This window comes from Salvelinus fontinalis, chromosome 32 (assembly GCF_029448725.1).
Source record: "Salvelinus fontinalis isolate EN_2023a chromosome 32, ASM2944872v1, whole genome shotgun sequence".
In the NCBI taxonomy this organism is placed as follows: domain Eukaryota; kingdom Metazoa; phylum Chordata; class Actinopteri; order Salmoniformes; family Salmonidae; genus Salvelinus; species Salvelinus fontinalis.
In genome coordinates this window covers 6,393,923-6,418,740 of record NC_074696.1, presented here as the reverse complement: position 1 = coordinate 6,418,740, position 24,818 = coordinate 6,393,923, and the positions used below count along the sequence as shown (strand labels likewise).

General features: G+C 49.4%; 1 protein-coding gene across 1 annotated transcript in view; it reads left to right on the top strand.

The window, feature by feature from the left end:
- dlgap3 (discs, large (Drosophila) homolog-associated protein 3) overlaps positions 1-24,818 on the top strand; it is a 157,071-nt gene that overhangs the window by 76,455 nt on the left and 55,798 nt on the right. The window contains exons 2-4 of the mRNA XM_055893249.1: positions 5,587-6,833; positions 23,433-23,632; positions 23,903-24,014. Coding sequence (XP_055749224.1) covers positions 5,667-6,833; positions 23,433-23,632; positions 23,903-24,014 — 1,479 coding nt within the window. The 5' untranslated portion in view covers positions 5,587-5,666. The remainder of the gene's footprint in view (positions 1-5,586; positions 6,834-23,432; positions 23,633-23,902; positions 24,015-24,818) is intronic.

Here is a 24,818-nt window from a genome sequence, read left to right as displayed (position 1 = left end):
ATGTCTAGCTGGTCTAGGAGGTTGTCTAGCTGGTCTGGGAGGATGTCTAGCTGGTCTAGGAGGATGTCTATCTGGTTTCAGAGGATGTCTAGCTGGTCTAGGAGGATGTCTAGCTGGTCTAGGAGGATGTCTAGCTGGTCTAGGAGGATGTCTAGCTGGTCTGGGAGGATGTCTAGCTGGTCTGAGAGGATGTCTAGCTGGTCTGAGAGGATGTCTAGCTGGTCTGAGAGGATGTCTAGCTGGTCTAGGAGGATGTCTAGCTGGTCTGGGAGGATGTCTAGCTGGTCTGAGAGGATGTCTAGCTGGTCTGGGAGGATGTCTAGCTTGTCTGGGAGGATGTCTAGCTGGTCTGGGAGGATGTCTAGCTGGTCTGAGAGGATGTCTAGCTGGTCTGGGAGGATGTCTAGCTGGTCTGAGAGGATGTCTAGTTGGTCTGGGAGGATGTCTAGCTGGTCTGGGAGGATGTCTAGCTGGTCTTGGAGGATGTCTAGCTGGTCTGGGAGGATGTCTAGCTGGTCTAGGAGGATGCCTAGTTGGTCTGGGAGGATGTCTAGCTGGTCTGGGAGGATGTCTAGCTGGTCTGGGAGGATGTCTAGCTGGTCTGGGAGGATGTCTAGCTGGTCTGGGAGGATGTCGAGAGAATGTCTCTCCTCTATCTCTCTGTTTCTCTTTCTTATGCTATATTCAGCCTCTCTCTCTCTCTCTCTCTCTCTCTCTCTCTCTCTCTCTCTCTCTCACACACACACACAGTAGCCCTCTTTACTATGTGTATCTCTGTATTACCTTGCCACTGTTGCACTGTTTTTCCAATGATGGCGTCCATTGTCTCTCCGTTTTGTCTGGCTGTGAATAGACGCCATTAAAAAAATACATTCGGTGTTCATTCAGTGTTGGTGAGAGGCGATAGCTTGGAGGATTCTTTCTCTGTCTGTTTATTGAATGAGCTCTCAATGGTAACTTCCTGCTTTCTAGCAATGACTTTTACAGTACAGTGACGAATATTCCACCCTTGTCTGTCAGAGGGCAACGTGAAGGAGGGATGTCACCATATTGTGTTAGTGGTCGGTTTTAGAGGGCATCCTAATTGACCTATGGATTGTGCTCTTACCACTTCCTGGCCACATGACACGTGTGCATGACCCCTGACCTCTGACTTATGGTTTAGGTACAGTAACATAGATAGTCAACTGTTGGGAAAACTGATCCATGAGTCACACACATACAAACACACACACTAACACACTAACACACACACACACTAACACACATACACACATACACACACACACAAACACACTAACACACACACACACACACACACACACACACATACACACTAACACACACACACAAACACACTAACACACACACACAAACACACTAGCACACATACACACAGACACATATACAAACATACACACTAACAAACATACACACAAGCACACATACACACTAACACACATACACACTAACACAGACACACACACTAACACAGTCACACACACTAACACAGACACACACACTAACACAGACACACACACTAACACAGACACACACACTAACACAGACACACACACACTAACACAGACATATACACACTAACACAGACATACACACACTAACACAGACATATACACACTAACACAGACATACACACACTAACACAGACATACACACTAACACAGACACACACACTAACACAGACACACACACTAACACAGACACAGCTTGAACTTTGTTTGCGTTCCAAAAGGCATTATATTCCCTATATATTGTAGTACTTTCTATGGGCCCTGATGTAAAGTAGTGCACTATATAGGGAATAGGGTTCCATAGGGCTCTGGTCAAAAGTAGTGCACTATATAGGGAATAGAGGGCCATTTAGCTCGCCTCCTTCAACTCTCAGCCTGACAAAGGCTTTTTTCAGCTGATACATAAAGAATATAAACTCACATACGGATTGTTTATGTTGGTGTAAACGGAGACTCACATCCCCTATGGAATATTACCACTGATAGAGAACAGAGAGGCAGGCAGGGAGACAGAGAGAGGAGCAGGGAGACAGAGAGAGGAGCAGGGAGACAGAGAGAGGAGCAGGGAGACAGAGAGAGGACCAAGGAGACAGAGAGGGAGCAGGGAGACAGAAAGAGGAGCAGGGAGACAGAGAGAGGGGCAGGGAGACAGAGAGAGGAGCAGGGAGACAGAGAGAGGGGCAGGGAGACAGAGAGAGGAGCAGGGAGACAGAGAGAGGAGCAGGGAGACAGAAAGAGGAGCAGGGAGACAGAGAGAGGAGCAGGCAGACAGGTAGTCGGGACAGAGGTAGACAGGTACAGACAGAGCGACAGACAGAAGTAGAGAGAGAGAGCACAGAGCAGGTAGGCAGAGATAGAGAGAGATAGAGCAGGTAGGCAGAGATAGAGAAAGGTAGAGAGAGATAGAGAGCGGTAGAAAGAGAGGCTGAGGCAGACAGACTGAAATAAATAGGTCAACAGAGGAGAGGAGTGGATAGAGGGAGGGAGAGACGTGTGGAGAATGAGGGATGCTTTGGCATTTACACAGCGATGGAGAGAGAGAGAAATAGGAAACGAGAGAGAGAGAGACAGAGAGAGACACAGAGAGAGAGAGAGAGAGAGAGAGAGAGAGAGAGAGAGAGAGAGAGAGAGAGAGAGAGAGAGAGAGAGAGAGAGAGAGAGAGAGAGAGAGAGAGAGAGAGAGAGAGAGAGAGAGAGAGAGAGAGAGAGAGAGAGAAGAGAGAGAGAGAGAGAGAGAGAGAGAGAGAGAGAGAGAGAGAGAGAGAGAGACTGAGAGAGAGAGAGAGAGAGAGACTGAGTGAGAGAGAGAGAGACTGAGTGAGTGAGAGACTGAGTGAGTGAGAGAGAGACTGAGTGAGTGAGAGAGAGACTGAGTGAGTGAGAGAGAGACTGAGTGAGTGAGAGACTGAGTGAGAGAGAGACTGAGTGAGAGAGAGACTGAGTGAGAGAGAGACTGAGTGAGAGAGAGACTGAGTGAGAGAGAGACTGAGTGAGAGAGAGACTGAGTGAGAGAGAGACTGAGAGAGGAGACAGAGAGAGAGAGAGAGAAATAGGAAACGAGAGAGAGAGAGAGAGACAGAGAGAGGAGAGAGAAAGAGAGAGAGAGAGAGAGAGACTGAGAGAGGAGACAGAGAGAGAGAAATAGGAAACGAGAGAGAGGTGTGTGTGCGGGAAAGTGTATATAAATGTTATTCGGGAAAAGTGTTCAACATGTTATGGACACCTGTTTCCCCTGAATGTTTATTTCTTATTCTTTCTTTATATATTCTCAATAAATCTGGATTTATATTCTAACATTCTCTCTCTCTCTCTCTCTGTGTCTCTGTCTCTCTCTCTCTCTCTCTCTCTCTCTCTCTCTCTCTCTCTGTGTCTCTGTCTCTCTCTCTCTCTCTCAATTCAATTCAATTCAATTCAAGGGGCTTTATTGGCATGGGAAACATGTGTTAACATTGCCAAAGCAAGTGAGGTAGATATTATACAAAAGTGAAATAAACAATACAAATTAACAGTAAACATTACACATACAGAAGTTTCAAAACAATAAAGACATTACAAATGTTATATTATATATATACAGTGTTGTAACAATGTACAAATGGTTAAAGCACACAAGTTAAAATAAATAAGCATAAATATGGGTTGTATTTACAATGGTGTTTGTTCTTCACTGGTTGCCCTTTTCTTGTGGCAACAGGTCACAAATCTTGCTGCTGTGATGGCACACTGTGGAATTTCTCCCAGTAGATATGAGAGTTTATCAAAATTGGGTTTGTTTTCTAATTCTTTGTGGATCTGTGTAATCTGAGGGAAATATGTCTCTCTAATATGGTCATACATTGGGCAGGAGGTTAGGAAGTGCAGCTCAGTTTCCACCTCATTTTGTGGGCAGTGAGCACATAGCCTGTCTTCTCTTGAGAGCCATGTCTGCCTACGGCGGCCTTTCTCAATAGCAAGGCTATGCTCACTGAGTCTGTACATAGTCAAAGCTTTCCTTAAGTTTGGGTCAGTCACAGTGGTCAGGTATTATGTCACTGTGTACTCTCTGTTTAGGGCCAAATAGCATTCTAGTTTGCTCTGTTTTTTTGTTAATTCTTTCCAATGTGTCAAGTAATTATCTTTTTGTTTTCTCATGATTTGGTTGGGTCTAATTGTGCTGTTGTCCTGGGGCTCTGTGGGGTGTGTTTGTGTTTGTGAACAGAGCCCTAGGACCAGCTTGCTTAGGGGACTTTTCTCCAGGTTCATCTCTCTGTAGGTGATGGCTTTGTTATGGAAGGTTTGGGAATCGCTTCCTTTTAGGTGGTTGTAGAATTTAACGGCTCCTTTCTGGATTTTGATAATTAGTTGGTATCGGCCTAATTCTGCTCTGCATGCATTATTTGTTGTCTACTTTGTACACTGAGGATATTTTTGCAGAATTCTGCATGCAGAGTCTCAATTTGGTGTTTGTCCCATTTTGTGAATTCTTGGTTGGTGAGTGGACCCCAGACCTCACAACCATAAAGGGCAATGGGCTCTATGACTGATTCAAGTATTTTTAGCCAGATCCTAATTGGTATGTTGAAATTTATGTTCCTTTTGATGGCATAGAATGCCCTTCTTGCCTTGTCTCTCAGATCGTTCACAGCTTTGTGGAAGTTACCTGTGGCGCTGATGTTTAGGCCGAGGTATGTATAGTTTTTTGTGTGCTCTAGGGCAACAGTGTCTAGATGGAATTTGTGGTCCTGGCGACTGGACCTTTTTTGGAACACCATTATTTTGGTCTTACTGAGATTTACTGTCAGGGCCCAGGTCTGACAGAATCTGTGCAGAAGATCTAGGTGCTGCTGTAGGCCCTCCTTGGTTGGTGACAGAAGCACCAGATCATCAGCAAACAGTAGACATTTGACTTCAGAGTCTAGTAGGGTGAGGCCGGGTGCTGCAGACTGTTCTAGTGCCCGCGCCAATTTGTTGATATATATGTTGAAGAGGGTGGGGCTTAAGCTGCATCCCTGTCTCACCCCACGACCCTGTGTGAAGAAATGTGCGTGTTTTTTGCCAATTTTAACCGCACACTTGTTGTTTGTGTACATGGATTTTATAATGTCGTATGTTTTACCCCCAACACCACTTTCCATCAATTTGTATAGCAGACCCTTATGCCAAATTGAGTCGAAGGCTTTTTTGAAGTCAACAAAGCATGAGAAGAAGTTGCCTTTGTTTTTGTTTGTTTGGTTGTCAATTAGGGTGTGTAGGGTGAATACATGGTCTGTTGTACGGTAATTTGGTAAAATTTGGTAAAAAGCCAATTTGACATTTGCTCAGTACAATGTTTTCATTGAGGAAATGTACGAGTCTGCTGTTAATGATAATGCAGAGTATTTTCCTCTCTCTCTCTCTCTCTCTCTCTGTGTCTCTGTCTCTGTCTCTCTCTCTCTCTCTCTCTCTCTCTCTCTCTGTCTCTCTCTCTCTCTCTCTGTGTCTCTGTCTCTGTCTCTCTCTCTGTCTCTCTCTCTCTCTCTCTCTCTCTCTCTCTCTCTCCCTCTCCATCCTCTCTGTCTTTCTATCTGCTCTCTAGGTGAGTCCGTTGCAGCCCTGTCGCGCCCACAGCGTCCCCTCTCGGCCCGGGCGACCCACCACGGCGCCTTGGCCTCCTCCATGAAGGGGTACCAGGCCAGCCGCAGCCTGTCCTCTGTTGGAGAAGGGGGACACACACCGTGCGACTGCGACCCCGCCCCCAGCTCCGTCCGAGACTACGAACACTACGACGGAGCGGGACACCCCTACTACCCTCCCGGGGGTCCCCCAGAGCATCGTTTCCTCTCCTCGCACTCTGGAGGGGGGACGTTCCCCCGCTCGCACCCCAGCCATCACCCCGCGCCCCATCAGTACGACTCATGCGAGGAGTGTCTGTCCACGGTGGGGGGTCACGTGGCTAAGATGCACAGCCTGGATCAGTTTGAGAAGCAGCTTCCTCCAGACGGGTTCCACACCCTGCAGTACCAGAGGAGCGCCAGCGGGGCGGAGCAGCGCGGCGAGAGCCCCTCCCGTATCCGCCACCTGGTTCACTCAGTCCAGAGACTCTTCGCCAAGTCCCACTCCCTCGAGGCGCCGTCGAAGAGGGAATACAACGGTACAAGAGGAGGAGGGGATTACCGGGAAAGAGGAGGAGGAGGACAAAGGAGCGGAGGAGAAGAGGGCGGTGGGCATCATTATTCGGGCCACCAGTCCCGCTCGGTGAAGCGCAGCAAGTCTCGCGAGCGCTCCAAGAGCGGGGATGGGCGCCACGAGTCGTCTGGCCGGCGCCACCGGAACCGAACTGCCGGGTGGTGGAGCTCCGACGACAACCTAGACAGTGACAGCAGCTTTCTGGTAACCGCGGGCAACACCGGGCCAGGTGGTCGAGGTGGCGGGCGAGACGGGTACCCCACGGGCCACGAGAGTCTGGACGCTGCTATCCAGGAGCTGACCATGAAGAAACTGCCCAAGCAGGGGAGTGTACCACCAGGGCCCGGGCCGGGGGAGTGCATGGCCTGTACCACTCTGGCCCTGGCAGGGGGGGAGGGTGGCGGAGGGGGAGTGGTAGGGTACCATGGAGGGCCAGGGCAACACTCTCTGAAGAGGAGCACGTGGTCGGCCATGACGGTCAGCCAGGCTAGAGAGGTGTACCCATCGTCTGTCCGGGGAGGAGGAGGAGGAGGAGGAGGAGGAGGAGGAGGAGGAGGAGGAGGAGGAGGAGGAGGAGGAGGAGGAGGAGGAGGCTATGACAAGGCCTTGGTACCTCTGGAGAACAAACTGAAGGAGAGGACCTTTCACTACCTACAGGTGGGTAGGGAATGAGGAAGGAGGAAGGAGGAAGGAGTGTGTTTTCCCCCATAGCTCTTCCTACAAACACACACACACACACACACACACACAATGAGACAGTCAGCCTCCCTCTGTCAGAGAGTATTAATATGGTAGAGGGAGCATGTCAGGTTGTGTCAGGAAGTATTACAGTCTGACTGTCAGCAGCTCCTCTCTCACACACACACAGAGACGGACTGACAGTCTTCATCATTACTGGAGTTATGAACTACATCAGATGACTGACACACAGGTTAACTGTCACACTCCTTCAGTCACCCTGTGGCTCTCTCTGATTTCTCTCTCTGTTTCTCTATCATCCTCTCCTCTATCTCTCTGTTTCTCTTTCTTATGCTATATTCAGCCTCGCTCGCTCTCTCTCTCTCTCTCTCTCTCTCTCTCTCTCTCTCTCTCTCTCTCTCTCTCTCTCTCTCTCTCTCTCTCTCTCTCTCTCTCTCTCTCTCTCTCGCTCTCTCTCTCTCTCTCTGTCTCTCTCTCTGTCTCTCTCTCTTTTAATAATGTCCATGAGAAGGCGTTTACATTTGTGCAGATTTTGAGTTAACAGCGTGACAAGGCGATCCGACCTCTTACTCATTTTAGAATAATCGCCGTGTCCCATCCATTAAAAATGTTATGGTTAGTTTGTACAATACGTGCTTGGAAGTTAGATTAGGAACTTAGATGAGGGGAATTATCACCCTTAAAGTGGCTCTGTACTCCAATATCAAAGTTAGTTAAAAGTGGTTTTCAGTCGACGTCAGATGTCGTGTAGATCCAGCTTTTTGCCTCAATCTCAAATAGACACTGTCTCAAATGGCTGGGTGAGAGACACTGTCTCAAATGGCTGGATGAGAGACACTATCTCAAATGGCTGGGTGAGAGACACTGCCTCAAATGGCAGGGTGAGAGACACACTGTCTCAAATGGCTGGGTGAGAGACACACTGTCTCAAATGGCTGGGTGAGAGACACTGCCTCAAATGGCAGGGTGAGAGACACACTGTCTCAAATGGCTGGGTGAGAGACACACTGTCTCAAATGGCTGGGTGAGAGACACTGTCTCAAATGGCTGGGTGAGAGACACTGTCTCTAATGGCTGGGTGAGAGACACTGTCTCAAATGGCTGGGTGAGAGACACTGTCTCTAATGGCTGGGTGAGAGACACTGTCTCAAATGGCTGGGTGAGAGAGACACTGTCTCAAATGGCTGGATGAGAGACACTGTCTCAAATAGCTGGGTGAGAGAGACACTGTCTCAAATGGCTGGGTGAGAGACACTGTCTCTAATGGCTGGGTGAGAGACACTGTCTCAAATGGCTGGGTGAGAGACACTGTCTCTAATGGCTGGGTGAGAGACACTGTCTCAAATGGCTGGGTGAGAGAGACACTGTCTCAAATGGCTGGATGAGAGACACTGTCTCAAATAGCTGGGTGAGAGAGACACTGTCTCAAATGGCTGGGTGAGAGACACTGTCTCAAATAGCTGGGTGAGAGACTCTGTCTCAAATGATCAATTCTATTTGTATTTATTATGGATCCTCGTTAGTTGCTGGGATCCAAAATGAAGGCAGTTATAGATTTATTTTTAAAACATTAAAATACATTCTCAACAGATTTTACAACATATTATGTGTGTGCCCTCAGGCCCCTACTTCACCACTACCACATATCTACAGTACTAAATCCACGTGTGTGTATAGTGTGCATGTTATCGTGTGTGTGTGTGTGTGTGTGTGTGTGTGTGTGTGTGTGTGTGTGTGTGTGTGTGTGTGTGTGTGTGTGTGTGTGTGTGTGTGTGTGTGTGTGTGTGTGTGTGTGTGTGTGTGTGTGTGTGTGTGTGTGCGTGTGTATGTGTGTGTGTGTCCATGCCTATGTTTGTGTTGCTTCACTGTCCCTGCTGTTCCATAATGTGTATTTTTATCTGTTTTCTAAAATCTGATTCTCCTGCTGCATCAGTTCCCTGATGTGGAATAGAGTTCCATGTAGTCATGGCTCTATGTAGTACTGTGTGCCTCCCGTAGTCTGTTCTGGACTTGGGGACTGTGAAGAGACCTCTGGTGGCATGTCTTGTGGGGTATGTATGGGTGTCTGAGCTGTGTGTTAGTAGTTTAGACAGACCTCTGGTGGCATGTCTTAGTTTAGACAGACCTCTGGTGGCATGTCTTGTGGGGTATGGATGGGTGTCTGAGCTGTGTGTTAGTAGTTTAGACAGACCTCTGGTGGCATGTCTTGTGGGGTATGGATGGGTGTCTGAGCTGTGTGTTAGTAGTTTAGACAGACCTCTGGTGGCATGTCTTGTGGGGTATGGATGGGTGTCTGAGCTGTGTGTTAGTAGTTTAGACAGACCTCTGGTGGCATGTCTTGTGGGGTATGGATGGGTGTCTGAGCTGTGTGCCAGTAGTTTAGACAGACCTCTGGTGGCATGTCTTGTGGGGTATGGATGGGTGTCTGAGCTGTGTGCCAGTAGTTTAGACAGACCTCTGGTAGCATGTCTTGTGGGGTATGGATGGGTGTCTGAGCTGTGTGTTAGTAGTTTAGACAGACCTCTGGTGGCATGTCTTGTGGGGTATGGATGGGTGTCTGAGCTGTGTGTTAGTAGTTTAGACAGACCTCTGGTGGCATGTCTTGTGGGGTATGTATGGGTGTCTGAGCTGTGTGTTAGTAGTTTAGACAGACCTCTGGTGGCATGTCTTGGGGGTATGGATGGGTGTCTGAGCTGTGTGTTAGTAGTTTAGACAGACCTCTGGTGGCATGTCTTGTGGGGTATGTATGGGTGTCTGAGCTGTGTGTTAGTAGTTTAGACAGACCTCTGGTGGCATGTCTTGTGGGGTATGTATGGGTGTCTGAGCTGTGTGTTAGTAGTTTAGACAGACCTCTGGTGGCATGTCTTGTGGGGTATGGATGGGTGTCTGAGCTGTGTGCCAGTAGTTTAGACAGACCTCTGGTGGCATGTCTTGTGGGGTATGGATGGGTGTCTGAGCTGTGTGCCAGTAGTTTAGACAGACCTCTGGTAGCATGTCTTGTGGGGTATGGATGGGTGTCTGAGCTGTGTGTTAGTAGTTTAGACAGACCTCTGGTGGCATGTCTTGTGGGGTATGGATGGGTGTCTGAGCTGTGTGTTAGTAGTTTAGACAGACCTCTGGTGGCATGTCTTGTGGGGTATGTATGGGTGTCTGAGCTGTGTGTTAGTAGTTTAGACAGACCTCTGGTAGCATGTCTTGTGGGGTATGGATGGGTGTCTGAGCTGTGTGTTAGTAGTTTAGACAGACCTCTGGTGGCATGTCTTGTGGGGTATGGATGGGTGTCTGAGCTGTGTGTTAGTAGTTTAGACAGACCTCTGGTGGCATGTCTTGTGGGGTATGTATGGGTGTCTGAGCTGTGTGTTAGTAGTTTAGACAGACCTCTGGTGGCATGTCTTGTGGGGTATGTATGGGTGTCTGAGCTGTGTGCCAGTAGTTTAGACAGACCTCTGGTGGCATGTCTTGTGGGGTATGGATGGGTGTCTGAGCTGTGTGTTAGTAGTTTAGACAGACCTCTGGTGGCATGTCTTGTGGGGTATGGATGGGTGTCTGAGCTGTGTGCCAGTAGTTTAGACAGACCTCTGGTGGCATGTCTTGTGGGGTATGGATGGGTGTCTGAGCTGTGTGTTAGTAGTTTAGACAGACCTCTGGTGGCATGTCTTGTGGGGTATGGATGGGTGTCTGAGCTGTGTGTTAGTAGTTTAGACAGACCTCTGGTGGCATGTCTTGTGGGGTATGGATGGGTGTCTGAGCTGTGTGTTAGTAGTTTAGACAGACCTCTGGTGGCATGTCTTGTGGGGTATGTATGGGTGTCTGAGCTGTGTGTTAGTAGTTTAGACAGACCTCTGGTGGCATGTCTTGTGGGGTATGGATGGGTGTCTGAGCTGTGTGTTAGTAGTTTAGACAGACCTCTGGTGGCATGTCTTGTGGGGTATGGATGGGTGTCTGAGCTGTGTGTTAGTAGTTTAGACAGACCTCTGGTGGCATGTCTTGTGGGGTATGGATGGGTGTCTGAGCTGTGTGTTAGTAGTTTAGACAGACCTCTGGTGGCATGTCTTGTGGGGTATGTATGGGTGTCTGAGCTGTGTGTTAGTAGTTTAGACAGACCTCTGGTGGCATGTCTTGTGGGGTATGGATGGGTGTCTGAGCTGTGTGTTAGTAGTTTAGACAGACCTCTGGTGGCATGTCTTGTGGGGTATGTATGGGTGTCTGAGCTGTGTGTTAGTAGTTTAGACAGACCTCTGGTGGCATGTCTTGTGGGGTATGGATGGGTGTCTGAGCTGTGTGTTAGTAGTTTAGACAGACCTCTGGTGGCATGTCTTGGGGGTATGGATGGGTGTCTGAGCTGTGTGTTAGTAGTTTAGACAGACCTCTGGTGGCATGTCTTGTGGGGTATGGATGGGTGTCTGAGCTGTGTGTTAGTAGTTTAGACAGACCTCTGGTGGCATGTCTTGTGGGGTATGGATGGGTGTCTGAGCTGTGTGCCAGTAGTTTAGACAGACCTCTGGTGGCATGTCTTGTGGGGTATGGATGGGTGTCTGAGCTGTGTGCCAGTAGTTTAGACAGACCTCTGGTAGCATGTCTTGTGGGGTATGGATGGGTGTCTGAGCTGTGTGTTAGTAGTTTAGACAGACCTCTGGTGGCATGTCTTGTGGGGTATGGATGGGTGTCTGAGCTGTGTGTTAGTAGTTTAGACAGACCTCTGGTGGCATGTCTTGTGGGGTATGTATGGGTGTCTGAGCTGTGTGCCGGTAGTTTAGACAGACCTCTGGTGGCATGTCTTGTGGGGTATGGATGGGTGTCTGAGCTGTGTGTTAGTAGTTTAGACAGACCTCTGGTGGCATGTCTTGTGGGGTATGGATGGGTGTCTGAGCTGTGTGTTAGTAGTTTAGACAGACCTCTGGTGGCATGTCTTGTGGGGTATGGATGGGTGTCTGAGCTGTGTGTTAGTAGTTTAGACAGACCTCTGGTGGCATGTCTTGTGGGGTATGTATGGGTGTCTGAGCTGTGTGTTAGTAGTTTAGACAGACCTCTGGTGGCATGTCTTGTGGCGTATGTATGGGTGTCTGAGCTGTGTGTTAGTAGTTTAGACAGACCTCTGGTGGCATGTCTTGTGGGGTATGTATGGGTGTCTGAGCTGTGTGTTAGTAGTTTAGACAGACCTCTGGTGGCATGTCTTGTGGGGTATGGATGGGTGTCTGAGCTGTGTGTTAGTAGTTTAGACAGACCTCTGGTGGCATGTCTTGTGGGGTATGGATGGGTGTCTGAGCTGTGTGTTAGTAGTTTAGACAGACCTCTGGTGGCATGTCTTGTGGGGTATGTATGGGTGTCTGAGCTGTGTGTTAGTAGTTTAGACAGACCTCTGGTGGCATGTCTTGTGGGGTATGTATGGGTGTCTGAGCTGTGTGCCGGTAGTTTAGACAGACCTCTGGTGGCATGTCTTGTGGGGTATGTATGGGTGTCTGAGCTGTGTGTTACTAGTTTAGACAGACCTCTGGTGGCATGTCTTGTGGGGTATGTATGGGTGTCTGAGCTGTGTGTTACTAGTTTAGACAGACCTCTGGTGGCATGTCTTGTGGGGTATGGATGGGTGTCTGAGCTGTGTGCCAGTAGTTTAGACAGACCTCTGGTGGCATGTCTTGTGGGGTATGGATGGGTGTCTGAGCTGTGTGCCAGTAGTTTAGACAGACCTCTGGTAGCATGTCTTGTGGGGTATGGATGGGTGTCTGAGCTGTGTGTTAGTAGTTTAGACAGACCTCTGGTGACATGTCTTGTGGGGTATGGATGGGTGTCTGAGCTGTGTGTTAGTAGTTTAGACAGACCTCTGGTGGCATGTCTTGTGGGGTATGTATGGGTGTCTGAGCTGTGTGTTAGTAGTTTAGACAGACCTCTGGTGGCATGTCTTGTGGGGTATGGATGGGTGTCTGAGCTGTGTGCCGGTAGTTTAGACAGACCTCTGGTGGCATGTCTTGTGGGGTATGTATGGGTGTCTGAGCTGTGTGTTAGTAGTTTAGACAGACCTCTGGTGGCATGTCTTGGTGGGGTATGCATGGGTGTCTGAGCTGTGTGTTAGTAGTTTAGACAGACCTCTGGTGGCATGTCTTGTGGGGTATGTATGGGTGTCTGAGCTGTGTGCCGGTAGTTTAGACAGACCTCTGGTGGCATGTCTTGTGGGGTATGGATGGGTGTCTGAGCTGTGTGTTAGTAGTTTAGACAGACCTCTGGTGGCATGTCTTGTGGGGTATGGATGGGTGTCTGAGCTGTGTGTTAGTAGTTTAGACAGACCTCTGGTGGCATGTCTTGTGGGGTATGGATGGGTGTCTGAGCTGTGTGTTAGTAGTTTAGACAGACCTCTGGTGTAATGTCTTGTGGGGTATGTATGGGTGTCTGAGCTGTGTGTTAGTAGTTTAGACAGACCTCTGGTGGCATGTCTTGTGGGGTATGGATGGGTGTCTGAGCTGTGTGTTAGTAGTTTAGACAGACCTCTGGTGGCATGTCTTGTGGGGTATGGATGGGTGTCTGAGCTGTGTGCCAGTAGTTTAGACAGACCTCTGGTGGCATGTCTTGTGGGGTATGGATGGATGTCTGAGCTGTGTGTTAGTAGTTTAAACAGACAGCTCAGTGCATTCAACATGTCAACACCTCTCATAAATACAAGCAGTGATGAACTCAATTAAATGAAATACCTCCCTCCATTAGTTCCCTCTCTCTCCTCCCTCCCTTAGTTCCCTCTCTCTCCTCCCTTCCCTTAGTTCCCTCTCTCTTCTCCCTCTCCTCCCTCCCTTAGTTCCCTCTCTCTCCTCCCTTAGTTCCCTCTCTCTCCTCCCTCTCCTCCCTTCCCTTAGTTCCCTCTCTCTCCTCCCTCTCCTCCCTTCCCTTAGTTCCCTCTCGCTCTCCAGTCCCTTCCCTTAGTTCCCTCTCTCTCCTCCCTCCCTTCCCTTAGTTTCCTCTCTCTAGTCCATTCCCTTCCCTTAGTTCCCTCTCTCTCCTCCTTTCCCTTAGTTCCCTCTCTCTCCTCCCTCTCTTCCCTTAGTTCCCTCCCTCTCCTCCCTTCCCTTAGTTCCCTCTCTACTCCCTATCTTCCCTTGTTCCCTCTCGCTCTCCATTCCCTTCTCTTCGTTCCTTCTCTCTCCTCCCTTCCCTTAGTTCCCTCTCTCTCCTCCCTTCCCTTAGTTCCCTCTCCTCCCTCTCTTCCCTTAGTTCCCTCCCTCTCCTCCCTTCCCTTAGTTCCCTCTCTCTCCTCATTTCCCTTAGTTCCCTATCTCTCCTCCCTCTCTTCCCTTAGTTCCATCTCTCTCCTCCCTTCCCTTAGTTCCAACCCTCCATTCCCTTAGTTCCCTCTCTCTCCTCCATTCCCTTAGTTTCCTCACCCTCCTCCATTCCCTCATGTCCCTCTCCCTCCCCCATTCCCTTAGTTCCTTCTCTCTCTTCCATTTCCTTAGTTCCCTCCATCTCTCCTTCCTTCCCTTAGTTCCCTCTAACTCTCCATCCCTTTCCCTTAGTTCCCTCTCTCTCCTTCCCCCCTTCCCTTAGTTTCCTCTCTCTCCTCCCTTCCCTTAGTTCCATCCCTCCACTTCCCTTAGTTCCCTCTCTCTCCTTCCTCCCTTCCCTTAATTCCCTCTCTCTCCTCCCTCCCTTCCCTTAGTTCCCTTTCTCTCTCCTCCATTCCCTTCCCTTAGTTCCCTTTCTCTCCTCCCTCCCTTCCCTTAGCTGCCTTTCTCTCCTCCATTCCCTTCCCTTAGTTCCCTTTCTCTCCTCCCTCCCTTCCCTTAGTTCTCTCTCTCTCCTCCTTTCCCTTCCCTTAGTTCCCTCCCTCCCTTCCCTTAGTTCCCTCTCTCTCATCTATTCCCTTCCCTTAGTTCCCTCTCTTTCCTCTGTTCCCGTAATTCCCTCTCTCTCCTCCATTCCCTTAATTCCCTCTCTCCTCCCTCTCCTCCCGTAGTTCCCTCTTTCTTCCCCCTCTCTTTCCTTAGTTGCCTCTCTCTCCTCCATTCCCGTAATTCCCTCTCTCCTCCATTCCCTTCCCTTAGTTCCCTCTCTCCCCTCCGTTGCCGTAATACCCTCTCTCTCCTCCATTCCCTTCCCTTAGTTCCCTTTCTCTCCTCCCTCCCTTCCCTTAGTTTCCTCTCTCTCCTCCATTCCCTTCCCTTAGTTCCCTCTCTCCCATCCATTCCCGTAATTGCCTCTCTCTCCTCCATTCCCTTCCCTTAGTTCCCTTTCTCCCCTCCCTCGCTTCCCTTATTTTCCTCTCTCTCCTCCATTCCCTTCCCTTAGTTCCCTCTCTCTCCTCCATTCCCTTCCCTTAGTTCCCTCTCTCTCATCCCTCTCTTCCCTTAGTTCCCTCTCTCTCCTCCATTCCCTTCCTTAGTTCCCTTTCTCTCCTCCATTCCCTTCCCTTAGTTCCCTTTCTCTCCTCCCTCCCTTCCCTTAGTTCCCTCTCTCTCCTCCTTTCCCTTCCCTTAGTTCCCTCCCTCCCTTCCCTTAGTTCCCTCTCTCTCATCTATTCTCTTCCCTTAGTTCCCTCTCTTTCCTCTGTTCCCGTAATTCCCTCTCTCTCCTCCATTCCCTTAATTCCCTCTCTCTCCTCCCTCTCCTCCCGTAGTTCCCTCTCTCTCCTTCCTCCCTTCCCTTAGTTCCCTCTCTCTCCTCCATTCCCTTAGTTCCCTCTCTCTCCATTCCCTTCCCGTAGTTCCCTCTCTCTCCTCCCTCCCTTCGCTTAGTTCCCTCTCTCTCATCCATTCCCTTCCCTTGGTTCCCTCTCTCTCCTCCCTTCCCTTAGTTCCCTCTCCTCCCTCTCTTCCCTTAGTTCCCTCCCTCTCCTCCCTTCCCTTAGTTCCCTCTCTCTCCTCATTTCCCTTAGTTCCCTATCTCTCCTCCCTCTCTTCCCTTAGTTCCATCTCTCTCCTCCCTTCCCTTAGTTCCAACCCTCCATTCCCTTAGTTCCCTCTCTCTCCTCCATTCCCTTAGTTCCCTCACCCTCCTCCATTCCCTCATGTCCCTCTCCCTCCCCCATTCCCTTAGTTCCTTCTCTCTCTTCCATTTCCTTAGTTCCCTCCATCTCTCCTTCCTTCCCTTAGTTCCCTCTAACTCTCCATCCCTTTCCCTTAGTTCCCTCTCTCTCCTTCCCCCCTTCCCTTAGTTTCCTCTCTCTCCTCCCTTCCCTTAGTTCCATCCCTCCACTTCCCTTAGTTCCCTCTCTCTCCTTCCTCCCTTCCCTTAGTTCCCTCTCTCTCCTCCCTCCCTTCCCTTAGTTCCCTTTCTCTCTCCTCCATTCCCTTCCCTTAGTTCCCTTTCTCTCCTCCCTCCCTTCCCTTAGCTGCCTCTCTCTCCTCCATTCCCTTCCTTAGTTCCCTTTCTCTCCTCCATTCCCTTCCCTTAGTTCCCTTTCTCTCCTCCCTCCCTTCCCTTAGTTCTCTCTCTCTCCTCCTTTCCCTTCCCTTAGTTCCCTCCCTCCCTTCCCTTAGTTCCCTCTCTCTCATCTATTCCCTTCCCTTAGTTCCCTCTCTTTCCTCTGTTCCCGTAATTCCCTCTCTCTCCTCCATTCCCTTAATTCCCTCTCTCCTCCCTCTCCTCCCGTAGTTCCCTCTTTCTTCCCCCTCTCTTCCCTTAGTTGCCTCTCTCTCCTCCATTCCCGTAATTCCCTCTCTCCTCCATTCCCTTCCCTTAGTTCCCTCTCTCCCCTCCGTTGCCGTAATACCCTCTCTCTCCTCCATTCCCTTCCCTTAGTTCCCTTTCTCTCCTCCCTCCCTTCCCTTAGTTTCCTCTCTCTCCTCCATTCCCTTCCCTTAGTTCCCTCTCTCCCATCCATTCCCGTAATTGCCTCTCTCTCCTCCATTCCCTTCCCTTAGTTCCCTTTCTCCCCTCCCTCGCTTCCCTTATTTTCCTCTCTCTCCTCCATTCCCTTCCCTTAGTTCCCTCTCTCTCCTCCATTCCCTTCCCTTAGTTCCCTCTCTCTCATCCCTCTCTTCCCTTAGTTCCCTCTCTCTCCTCCATTCCCTTCCTTAGTTCCCTTTCTCTCCTCCATTCCCTTCCCTTAGTTCCCTTTCTCTCCTCCCTCCCTTCCCTTAGTTCCCTCTCTCTCCTCCTTTCCCTTCCCTTAGTTCCCTCCCTCCCTTCCCTTAGTTCCCTCTCTCTCATCTATTCTCTTCCCTTAGTTCCCTCTCTTTCCTCTGTTCCCGTAATTCCCTCTCTCTCCTCCATTCCCTTAATTCCCTCTCTCTCCTCCCTCTCCTCCCGTAGTTCCCTCTCTCTCCTTCCTCCCTTCCCTTAGTTCCCTCTCTCTCCTCCATTCCCTTAGTTCCCTCTCTCTCCATTCCCTTCCCGTAGTTCCCTCTCTCTCCTCCCTCCCTTCGCTTAGTTCCCTCTCTCTCATCCATTCCCTTCCCTTGGTTCCCTCTCTCTCCTCCCTTCCCTTAGTTCCCTCTCCTCCCTCTCTTCCCTTAGTTCCCTCCCTCTCCTCCCTTCCCTTAGTTCCCTCTCTCTCCTCATTTCCCTTAGTTCCCTATCTCTCCTCCCTCTCTTCCCTTAGTTCCATCTCTCTCCTCCCTTCCCTTAGTTCCAACCCTCCATTCCCTTAGTTCCCTCTCTCTCCTCCATTCCCTTAGTTCCCTCACCCTCCTCCATTCCCTCATGTCCCTCTCCCTCCCCCATTCCCTTAGTTCCTTCTCTCTCTTCCATTTCCTTAGTTCCCTCCATCTCTCCTTCCTTCCCTTAGTTCCCTCTAACTCTCCATCCCTTTCCCTTAGTTCCCTCTCTCTCCTTCCTCCCTTCCCTTAGTTTCCTCTCTCTCCTCCCTTCCCTTAGTTCCATCCCTCCACTTCCCTTAGTTCCCTCTCTCTCCTTCCTCCCTTCCCTTAGTTCCCTCTCTCTCCTCCCTCCCTTCCCTTAGTTCCCTTTCTCTCTCCTCCATTCCCTTCCCTTAGTTCCCTTTCTCTCCTCCCTCCCTTCCCTTAGCTGCCTCTCTCTCCTCCATTCCCTTCCTTAGTTCCCTTTCTCTCCTCCATTCCCTTCCCTTAGTTCCCTTTCTCTCCTCCCTCCCTTCCCTTAGTTCTCTCTCTCTCCTCCTTTCCCTTCCCTTAGTTCCCTCCCTCCCTTCCCTTAGTTCCCTCTCTCTCATCTATTCCCTTCCCTTAGTTCCCTCTCTTTCCTCTGTTCCCGTAATTCCCTCTCTCTCCTCCATTCCCTTAATTCCCTCTCTCCTCCCGTAGTTCCCTCTCTCTTCCCCCTCTCTTCCCTTAGTTGCCTCTCTCTCCTCCATTCCCGTAATTCCCTCTCTCCTCCATTCCCTTCCCTTAGTTCCCTCTCTCCCCTCCGTTGCCGTAATACCCTCTCTCTCCTCCATTCCCTTCCCTTAGTTCCCTTTCTCTCCTCCCTCCCTTCCCTTAGTTTCCTCTCTCTCCTCCATTCCCTTCCCTTAGTTCCCTCTCTCCCATCCATTCCCGTAATTGCCTCTCTCTCCTCCATTCCCTTCCCTTAGTTCCCTTTCTCCCCTCCCTCGCTTCCCTTATTTTCCTCTCTCTCCTCCATTCCCTTCCCTTAGTTCCCTCTCTCTCCTCCATTCCCTTCCCTTAGTTCCCTCTCTCTCATCCCTCTCTTCCCTTAGTTCCCTCTCTCTCCTCCATTCCCTTCCTTAGTTCCCTTTCTCTCCTCCATTCCCTTCCCTTAGTTCCCTTTCTCTCCTCCCTCCCTTCCCTTAGTTCCCTCTCTCTCCTCCTTTCCCTTCCCTTAGTTCCCTCCCTCCCTTCCCTTAGTTCCCTCTCTCTCATCTATTCCCTTCCCTTAGTTCCCTCTCTTTCCTCTGTTCCCGTAATTCCCTCTCTCTCCTCCATTCCCTTAATTCCCTCTCTCTCCTCCCTCTCCTCCCGTAGTTCCCTCTCTCTCCTTCCTCCCTTCCCTTAGTTCCCTCTCTCTCCTCCATTCCCTTAGTTCCCTCTCTCTCCTCCATTCCCGTAGTTCCCTCTCTCTCCTCTATTCTCTTAGTTACCTCTCTCTCCTCCATTCCCTCAGTTCCCTCTCTCTCCTCCATTCCCTTAGTTCCTTCTCTCTCTTCCATTTCCTTAGTTCTCTCCATCTCTCCTTCCTTCCCTTAGTTCCCTCTCACTCTCCATTCCCTTCCCTTAGTTCCCTCTCTCTCCTTCCTCCCTTCCCTTAGTTCCCTCTCTCTCCTCCCTCTCTTCCCTTAGTTTCCTCTCCCTCCTCCCTTCCCCTAGTTCCATCCCTCCCTTCCCTTAGTTCCCTCTCTCTCCTTCCTCCCTTCCCTTAGTTCCCTCTCTCTCCTCCATTCCCTTAGTTCCCTCCCTCCCTTCCCTTAGTTCCCTTTCTCTCCTCCCTCCATTCCCGTAATTCCCTCTCTCTCCTCCATTCCCTTCCCTTAGTCCCTTCGCTCTCCTCCATTCCCTTCCCTTAGTTTCCTCTCTCTCCTCCCTTCCCCTAATTCCATCCCTCCCTTCCCTTAGTTCCCTCTCTCTCCTCCCTCCCTTCCCTTAGTCCCCTCTCTCTCCTCCATTCCCTTCCCTTAGTTTCCTCTCTCTCCTCCCTTCCCCTAGTTCCATCCCTCCCTTCCCTTAATTCCCTCCCTCTCCTCCTTCTCCTCCCTTAGTTCCCTCTCTTCCCCCCCTCCCTTCCCTTAGTTCCCTCTCTCTCCTCCCTCCCTTCCCGTAGTTCCCTCTCCTCACATCATCAGTTGCAGTAGCTAGTGGCACCGTATTTTCAAAGGGACACGTTTTGTCTGCACCGTGGGGCTGGGATGTGCTGTAGTCAGCATGGTGTTGGTTCCAGAGCTGAGGGGCCAGTGGAGGTCCTTGGAGCCTTATAAAAGAGCTCCTCGGCGCCTCAGTCCCACTTTAATATCACACTATACGTGCTGTTACCAAGCCATTTCAACAACTAACCCTGACTGGCACTTTCTTTAGGGGTCACATGTCTGTCTTTGTGACAGATTACTTTTTTAAATGAATCTACAATTTTGCTACCTTGCAGTTCATCTGGGTCTATGAAATAAACTCGTAGAGAGTTCAAACGAAGGATTTGGCGTTTTTAGTGTAAATATTGTGAGAGAAAGATTAAGTGAATATTTTTGATGGTGCTGTCGGGGACAGAAGAAAGATGAAGAAAAATGAGAGATTTGTGCTTTTTTGACCGCATATGACCCTTCTCCCTGTGCCCACCTCTCTACAAGCCCTGTGCCCACCTCTCTATAAGCCCTGTGCCCACCTCTCTATAAGCCCTGTGCCCACCTCTATATAAGCCCTGTGCTCACCTCTCTAAGCCCTGTGCTCACCTCTCTCTAAGCCCTGTGCCCACCTCTCTAAGCCCTGTGCCCACCTCTCTATAAGCCCTGTGCCCACCTCTCTATAAGCCCTGTGCCCACCTCTATATAAGCCCTGTGCTCACCTCTCTAAGCCCTGTGCTCACCTCTCTCTAAGCCCTGTGCCCACCTCTCTAAGCCCTGTGCCCACCTCTCTACAAGCCCTGTGCCCACCTCTCTATAAGCCCTGTGCCCACCTCTCTATAAGCCCTGTGCCCACCTCTATATAAGCCCTGTGCTCACCTCTCTAAGCCCTGTGCTCACCTCTCTCTAAGCCCTGTGCCCACCTCTCTAAGCCCTGTGCCCACCTCTCTATAAGCCCTGTGCCCACCTCTCTATAAGCCCTGTGCCCACCTCTCTATAAGCCCTGTGCCCACCTCTCTATAAGCCCTGTGCTCACCTCTCTATAAGCCCTGTGCCCACCTCTCTCTAAGCCCTGTGCTCACCTCTCTATAAGCCCTGTGCCCACCTCTCTATAAGCCCTGTGCCCACCTCTCTATAAGCCCTGTGCCCACCTCTCTATAAGCCCTGTGCTCACCTCTCTATAAGCCCTGTGCCCACCTCTCTATAAGCCCTGTGCCCACCTCTCTATAAGCCATGTGCCCACCTCTCTCTAAGCCCTGTGCCCACCTCTCTATAAGCCCTGTGCCCACCTCTCTATAAGCCCTGTGCCCACCTCTCTATAAGCCCTGTGCCCCCCTCTCTACAAGCCCTGTGCCCACCTCTCTATAAGCCCTGTGTCCACCTCTCTATAAGCCCTGTGTCCCAGAGAGAGCGAAGGAGGGAGAGAGGCCAAGGGATATAGAGATTAGACTGAGTTTCTCTCTGTAAATTTCTCTCTAAGTCTCTCTCTCTCTGTAAGTCTCTCTCTCTCTCCGTAAGTCTCTCTCTCTGTAAGTCTCTCTCTCCGTAAGTCTCTCTCTCTCTCTGTAAGTCTCTCTCTCTCTGTAAGTCTCTCTCTCTCTCAATAAGTCTCTCTCTCTCTCTGTAAGTCTCTCTCTCTCCGTAAGTCTCTCTCTCTCTGTAAGTCTCTCTCTCTCTCTCTCTCTGTAAGTCTCTCTCTCTCCGTAAGTCTCTCTCTCTCTGTAAGTCTCTCTCTCTCTCCGTAAGTCTCTCTCTCTCTGTAAGTCTCTCTCTCTCTGTAAGTTTCTCTCTCTCTGTAAGTCTCTCTCTCTCTGTAAGTTTCTCTCTCTCTGTAAGTTTCTCTCTCTATGTAATTCTCTCTCTCTCTGTAAGTCTCTCTCTCTCTGTAAGTCTCTCTCTCGCTCTGTAAGTTTATCTCTCTCTGTAAGTCTCTCTCTCTATGTAAGTCTCTCTCTCTCTGTAAGTTTCTCTCTCTCTGTAAGTCTCTCTCTCTGTAAGTCTCTCTCTCTGTAAGTTGCCGTCTCTCTGTAAGTCTCTCTCTCTGTAAGTCTCTCTCTCTGTAAGTCTCTCTCTCTCTCCGTAAGTCTCTCTCTCTCTCTGTAAGTCTCTCTCTCTGTAAGTCTCTCTCTGTAAGTCTCTCTCTCTGTAAGTCTCTCTCTCTCTCTATGTAAGTCTCTCTCTCTCCGTAAGTCTCTCTCTCTCTGTAAGTCTCTCTCTCTCTGTAAGTTGCTGTCTCTATAAGGCTCAATTTGTCCTTTTCTGTCTTTTTCTCACAATTATGATAACGTGTGAGCTGTGCAGTGTGCCATCTTCCTGTACCTGTCTGTGTGTAAATGCCTGTGTGAGTGTGCATGCGTACACATATTTGCACAAGCCAGACTGACTAACTACAATGCCTTGCTAAAGTATTCACCCCCTTGGCGTTTTTCCTATTTTGATGCATTACAACCGGTAATTTAAATAGATTTGGGGGGGGATTTCATATAATGGATATACACAAGAGTCAAAATTGGTGAAGTGAAATGAAAAAAAATAACCTGTTTCAAAGAATAAAAAATCTATTTAAATAATGGAAAAGTGGTGCGTGCATATGTTTTCACCCCCTTTGCTATGAAGCCCCTAAATAAGATCTGGTGCAACCAATTACCTTCAGAAGTCACATAATTAGTTAAATAAAGTCCACCTGTGTGCAATCTAAGTGTCACATGATCTCAGTATATATACACCTGTTCTGAAAGGCCCCAGAGTCTGCAACACCACTAAGCAAGGGGCACCACCAAGGAGCTCTCCAAACAGGTCAGGGACAAAGTTAAGAAGTACACATCAGGGTTGGGTTATAAAAAAATATCAGAAACTTTGAACATCCCACAGAGCACCATTTAATCCATTATTAAAAAATGGAAAGAATATGGCACAACAACAAACCTGCCAAGAGAGGGCCACCCACCAAAACTCACAGACCAGGCAAGGAGGGCATTGATCAGAGAGGCAACAAAGAGACCAAAGATAACCCTGAAGAGGCTGCAAAGCTTCACAGCAAAGATTGGAGTATCTGTCCATAGGACCACTTTAAGCCGTACACTCCACAGAGCTGGGCTTTACGGAAGAGTGGCCAGAAATAAATAAGCAAACACGTTTGGTGTTTGCCAAAAGGCATGTGGGAGACTCCCCAAACATATGGAAAAGGGTACTCTGGTCAGATGATACTAGAATTTAGCTTTTTGGCCATCGAGGAAAACGCTAAGTCTGGCGCAAACCCAACACCTTTCATCACCCCGAGAACACCATCCCTTCAGTGAAGCATGGTGGTGGCAGCATCATGCTGTGGGGATGTTTTTCCTCGGTAGGGAGTAGTGAGTAGTGAAATGAACATAGAGTGTTTAGAACCTGATTCCCCCTTGGTGTTATTGGCATAGATTACATTTAAATTAATCAAAGGTGATGAGTCATATACCCTTACTTCCTCCTTTCCCTTCGTTCCCTGTCTAAATGTCAGCAGAAAAATATCTGGTCCCTTTCCCCAAATTCCTTCCTTTCCAGAAACCCTTATTCTAATTCTGCATATGTTTCATGTTTCTCTGGAAAAACCGAGAATTATGGAAAAGCTCCTACATTTTATTTTCTAAAAACCTAGTAATAGTATGATTATCTGATCTTGATGTTCAAGTTTTTAAACAAAATAATACTTTTAAGCTATTTAATCAAAGTGCATGAGATGAATTTGTCACTAACCATAATCTTCACTCTCTTTCCCCCCTGTTTATAAATGTGTGTGTGTGTGCATTTGTGTGTGTGTGTGAGTGTGTGTATGTGTATGTGTGCGTGTGTCTTTCTACTTTTGTGTGTTCTTACATTTACATTTTTGTGTGTGCGTGTGTGTGTGTGTCCAGGTCCCGTCAGACGGGATGGAGTGGGGGGGTCCTGACGGAGGGGGGGAGATCCCCTGCAGGCGCATGCGGAGCGGCAGCTATGTCAAGGCCATGGGAGACGATGATAGTCAGGACTCTGACGCCAGTCCTAAAGCCTCTCCTAAAACCACCATCATCGCCCAGAGAGAGGCCTTCAGACGCTCTGTCAGCATGGACCACAGGTCATCCACCACCAAGTAAGGGGAGGGGGGGGGGGGGGGGGTGTCATACAACCATCACGTATGAAATCTGTCACCTTGTTGATGATGATGAGGATGATGAGGAAGATGGAAATGATTGAGTTGGAGGAGGAGCTGGAGGTTGACTTAATCTAATTTTACTGTGTGTGCGTGTGTGTGTGTCTGTGTGTGTGTGTGTGTGTGTGTGTGTGTGTGTGTGTGTGTGTGTGCGTGTGTGTGTGTGCGTGTGTGTGTGTGTGTGTGTGTGTGTAGATACGCGTGTAAGCAGTGTGTAGATGCTACGCTACCCTACGCTAACAACCTAAGCACGCCGAAGAGTCACGCACGCTCTCGGAGCTACACGCGGTCTCTGACCAGCTCACAGGTAAGACCACACACCTTCGGAACACTGTCTGTATGTTTTATTCATCTCCTCATTGTTCCGTCCCTACCTGGGCTCGAACCAGGGACCCCCTGCACACATTGACAACAGCCACCCTCGAAGCATCGTTACCCGACGCTCCACAAAATCCGTGGCATTTAAGATGAGGGAAGACGATTTAGAGCGGCCTTATTTCTATTACAGCCATGTTGGATGACTGTAATTCATATTCCATTCACCCGGTTCAATGTAGCAGTGATAGGTTCAGGTTATTACATGATACTCTAATGTTCCCTGAACCCATCATGAGGTTGATACAACCGAGCCTATGATGAAAGTTTACAATGTAGGTGCACACAGGTGGAGAGACAAATTGGAGTAATCATTGTGACAGACCGTGACACGTTCAATACCACCTTGCACACTCTTGCTGATCTAGGGGTGTAGTCACCAGACAACTAAAACAAGAGTTTCTATTGGATGAATTCAGGTAGGACCCTCCCTCCCCGTTGCGTTTGCTACTGTGAAACGTTTTTTTCAACGTAATCGGCGGGAAATGAATACACCCCTGATCACCCTGCACACACAGTTCACTTTCATAGCAGCCACGTAGAGGATCATCACTTTGCTCGTCGGAAAATTACTTCTCGCATCTACACACGCTCTCCTCTCGCCTTTTCCCTTCGCTCGTGGACTTCAGTGTACAACACAACAGCTGTCTGTGACCAGGCGATAAAACCTTTCCGAGCCAAACCTTCATATCATAACCGCTACACACAGCCTACATCGTTGTCACCCTATTAACAT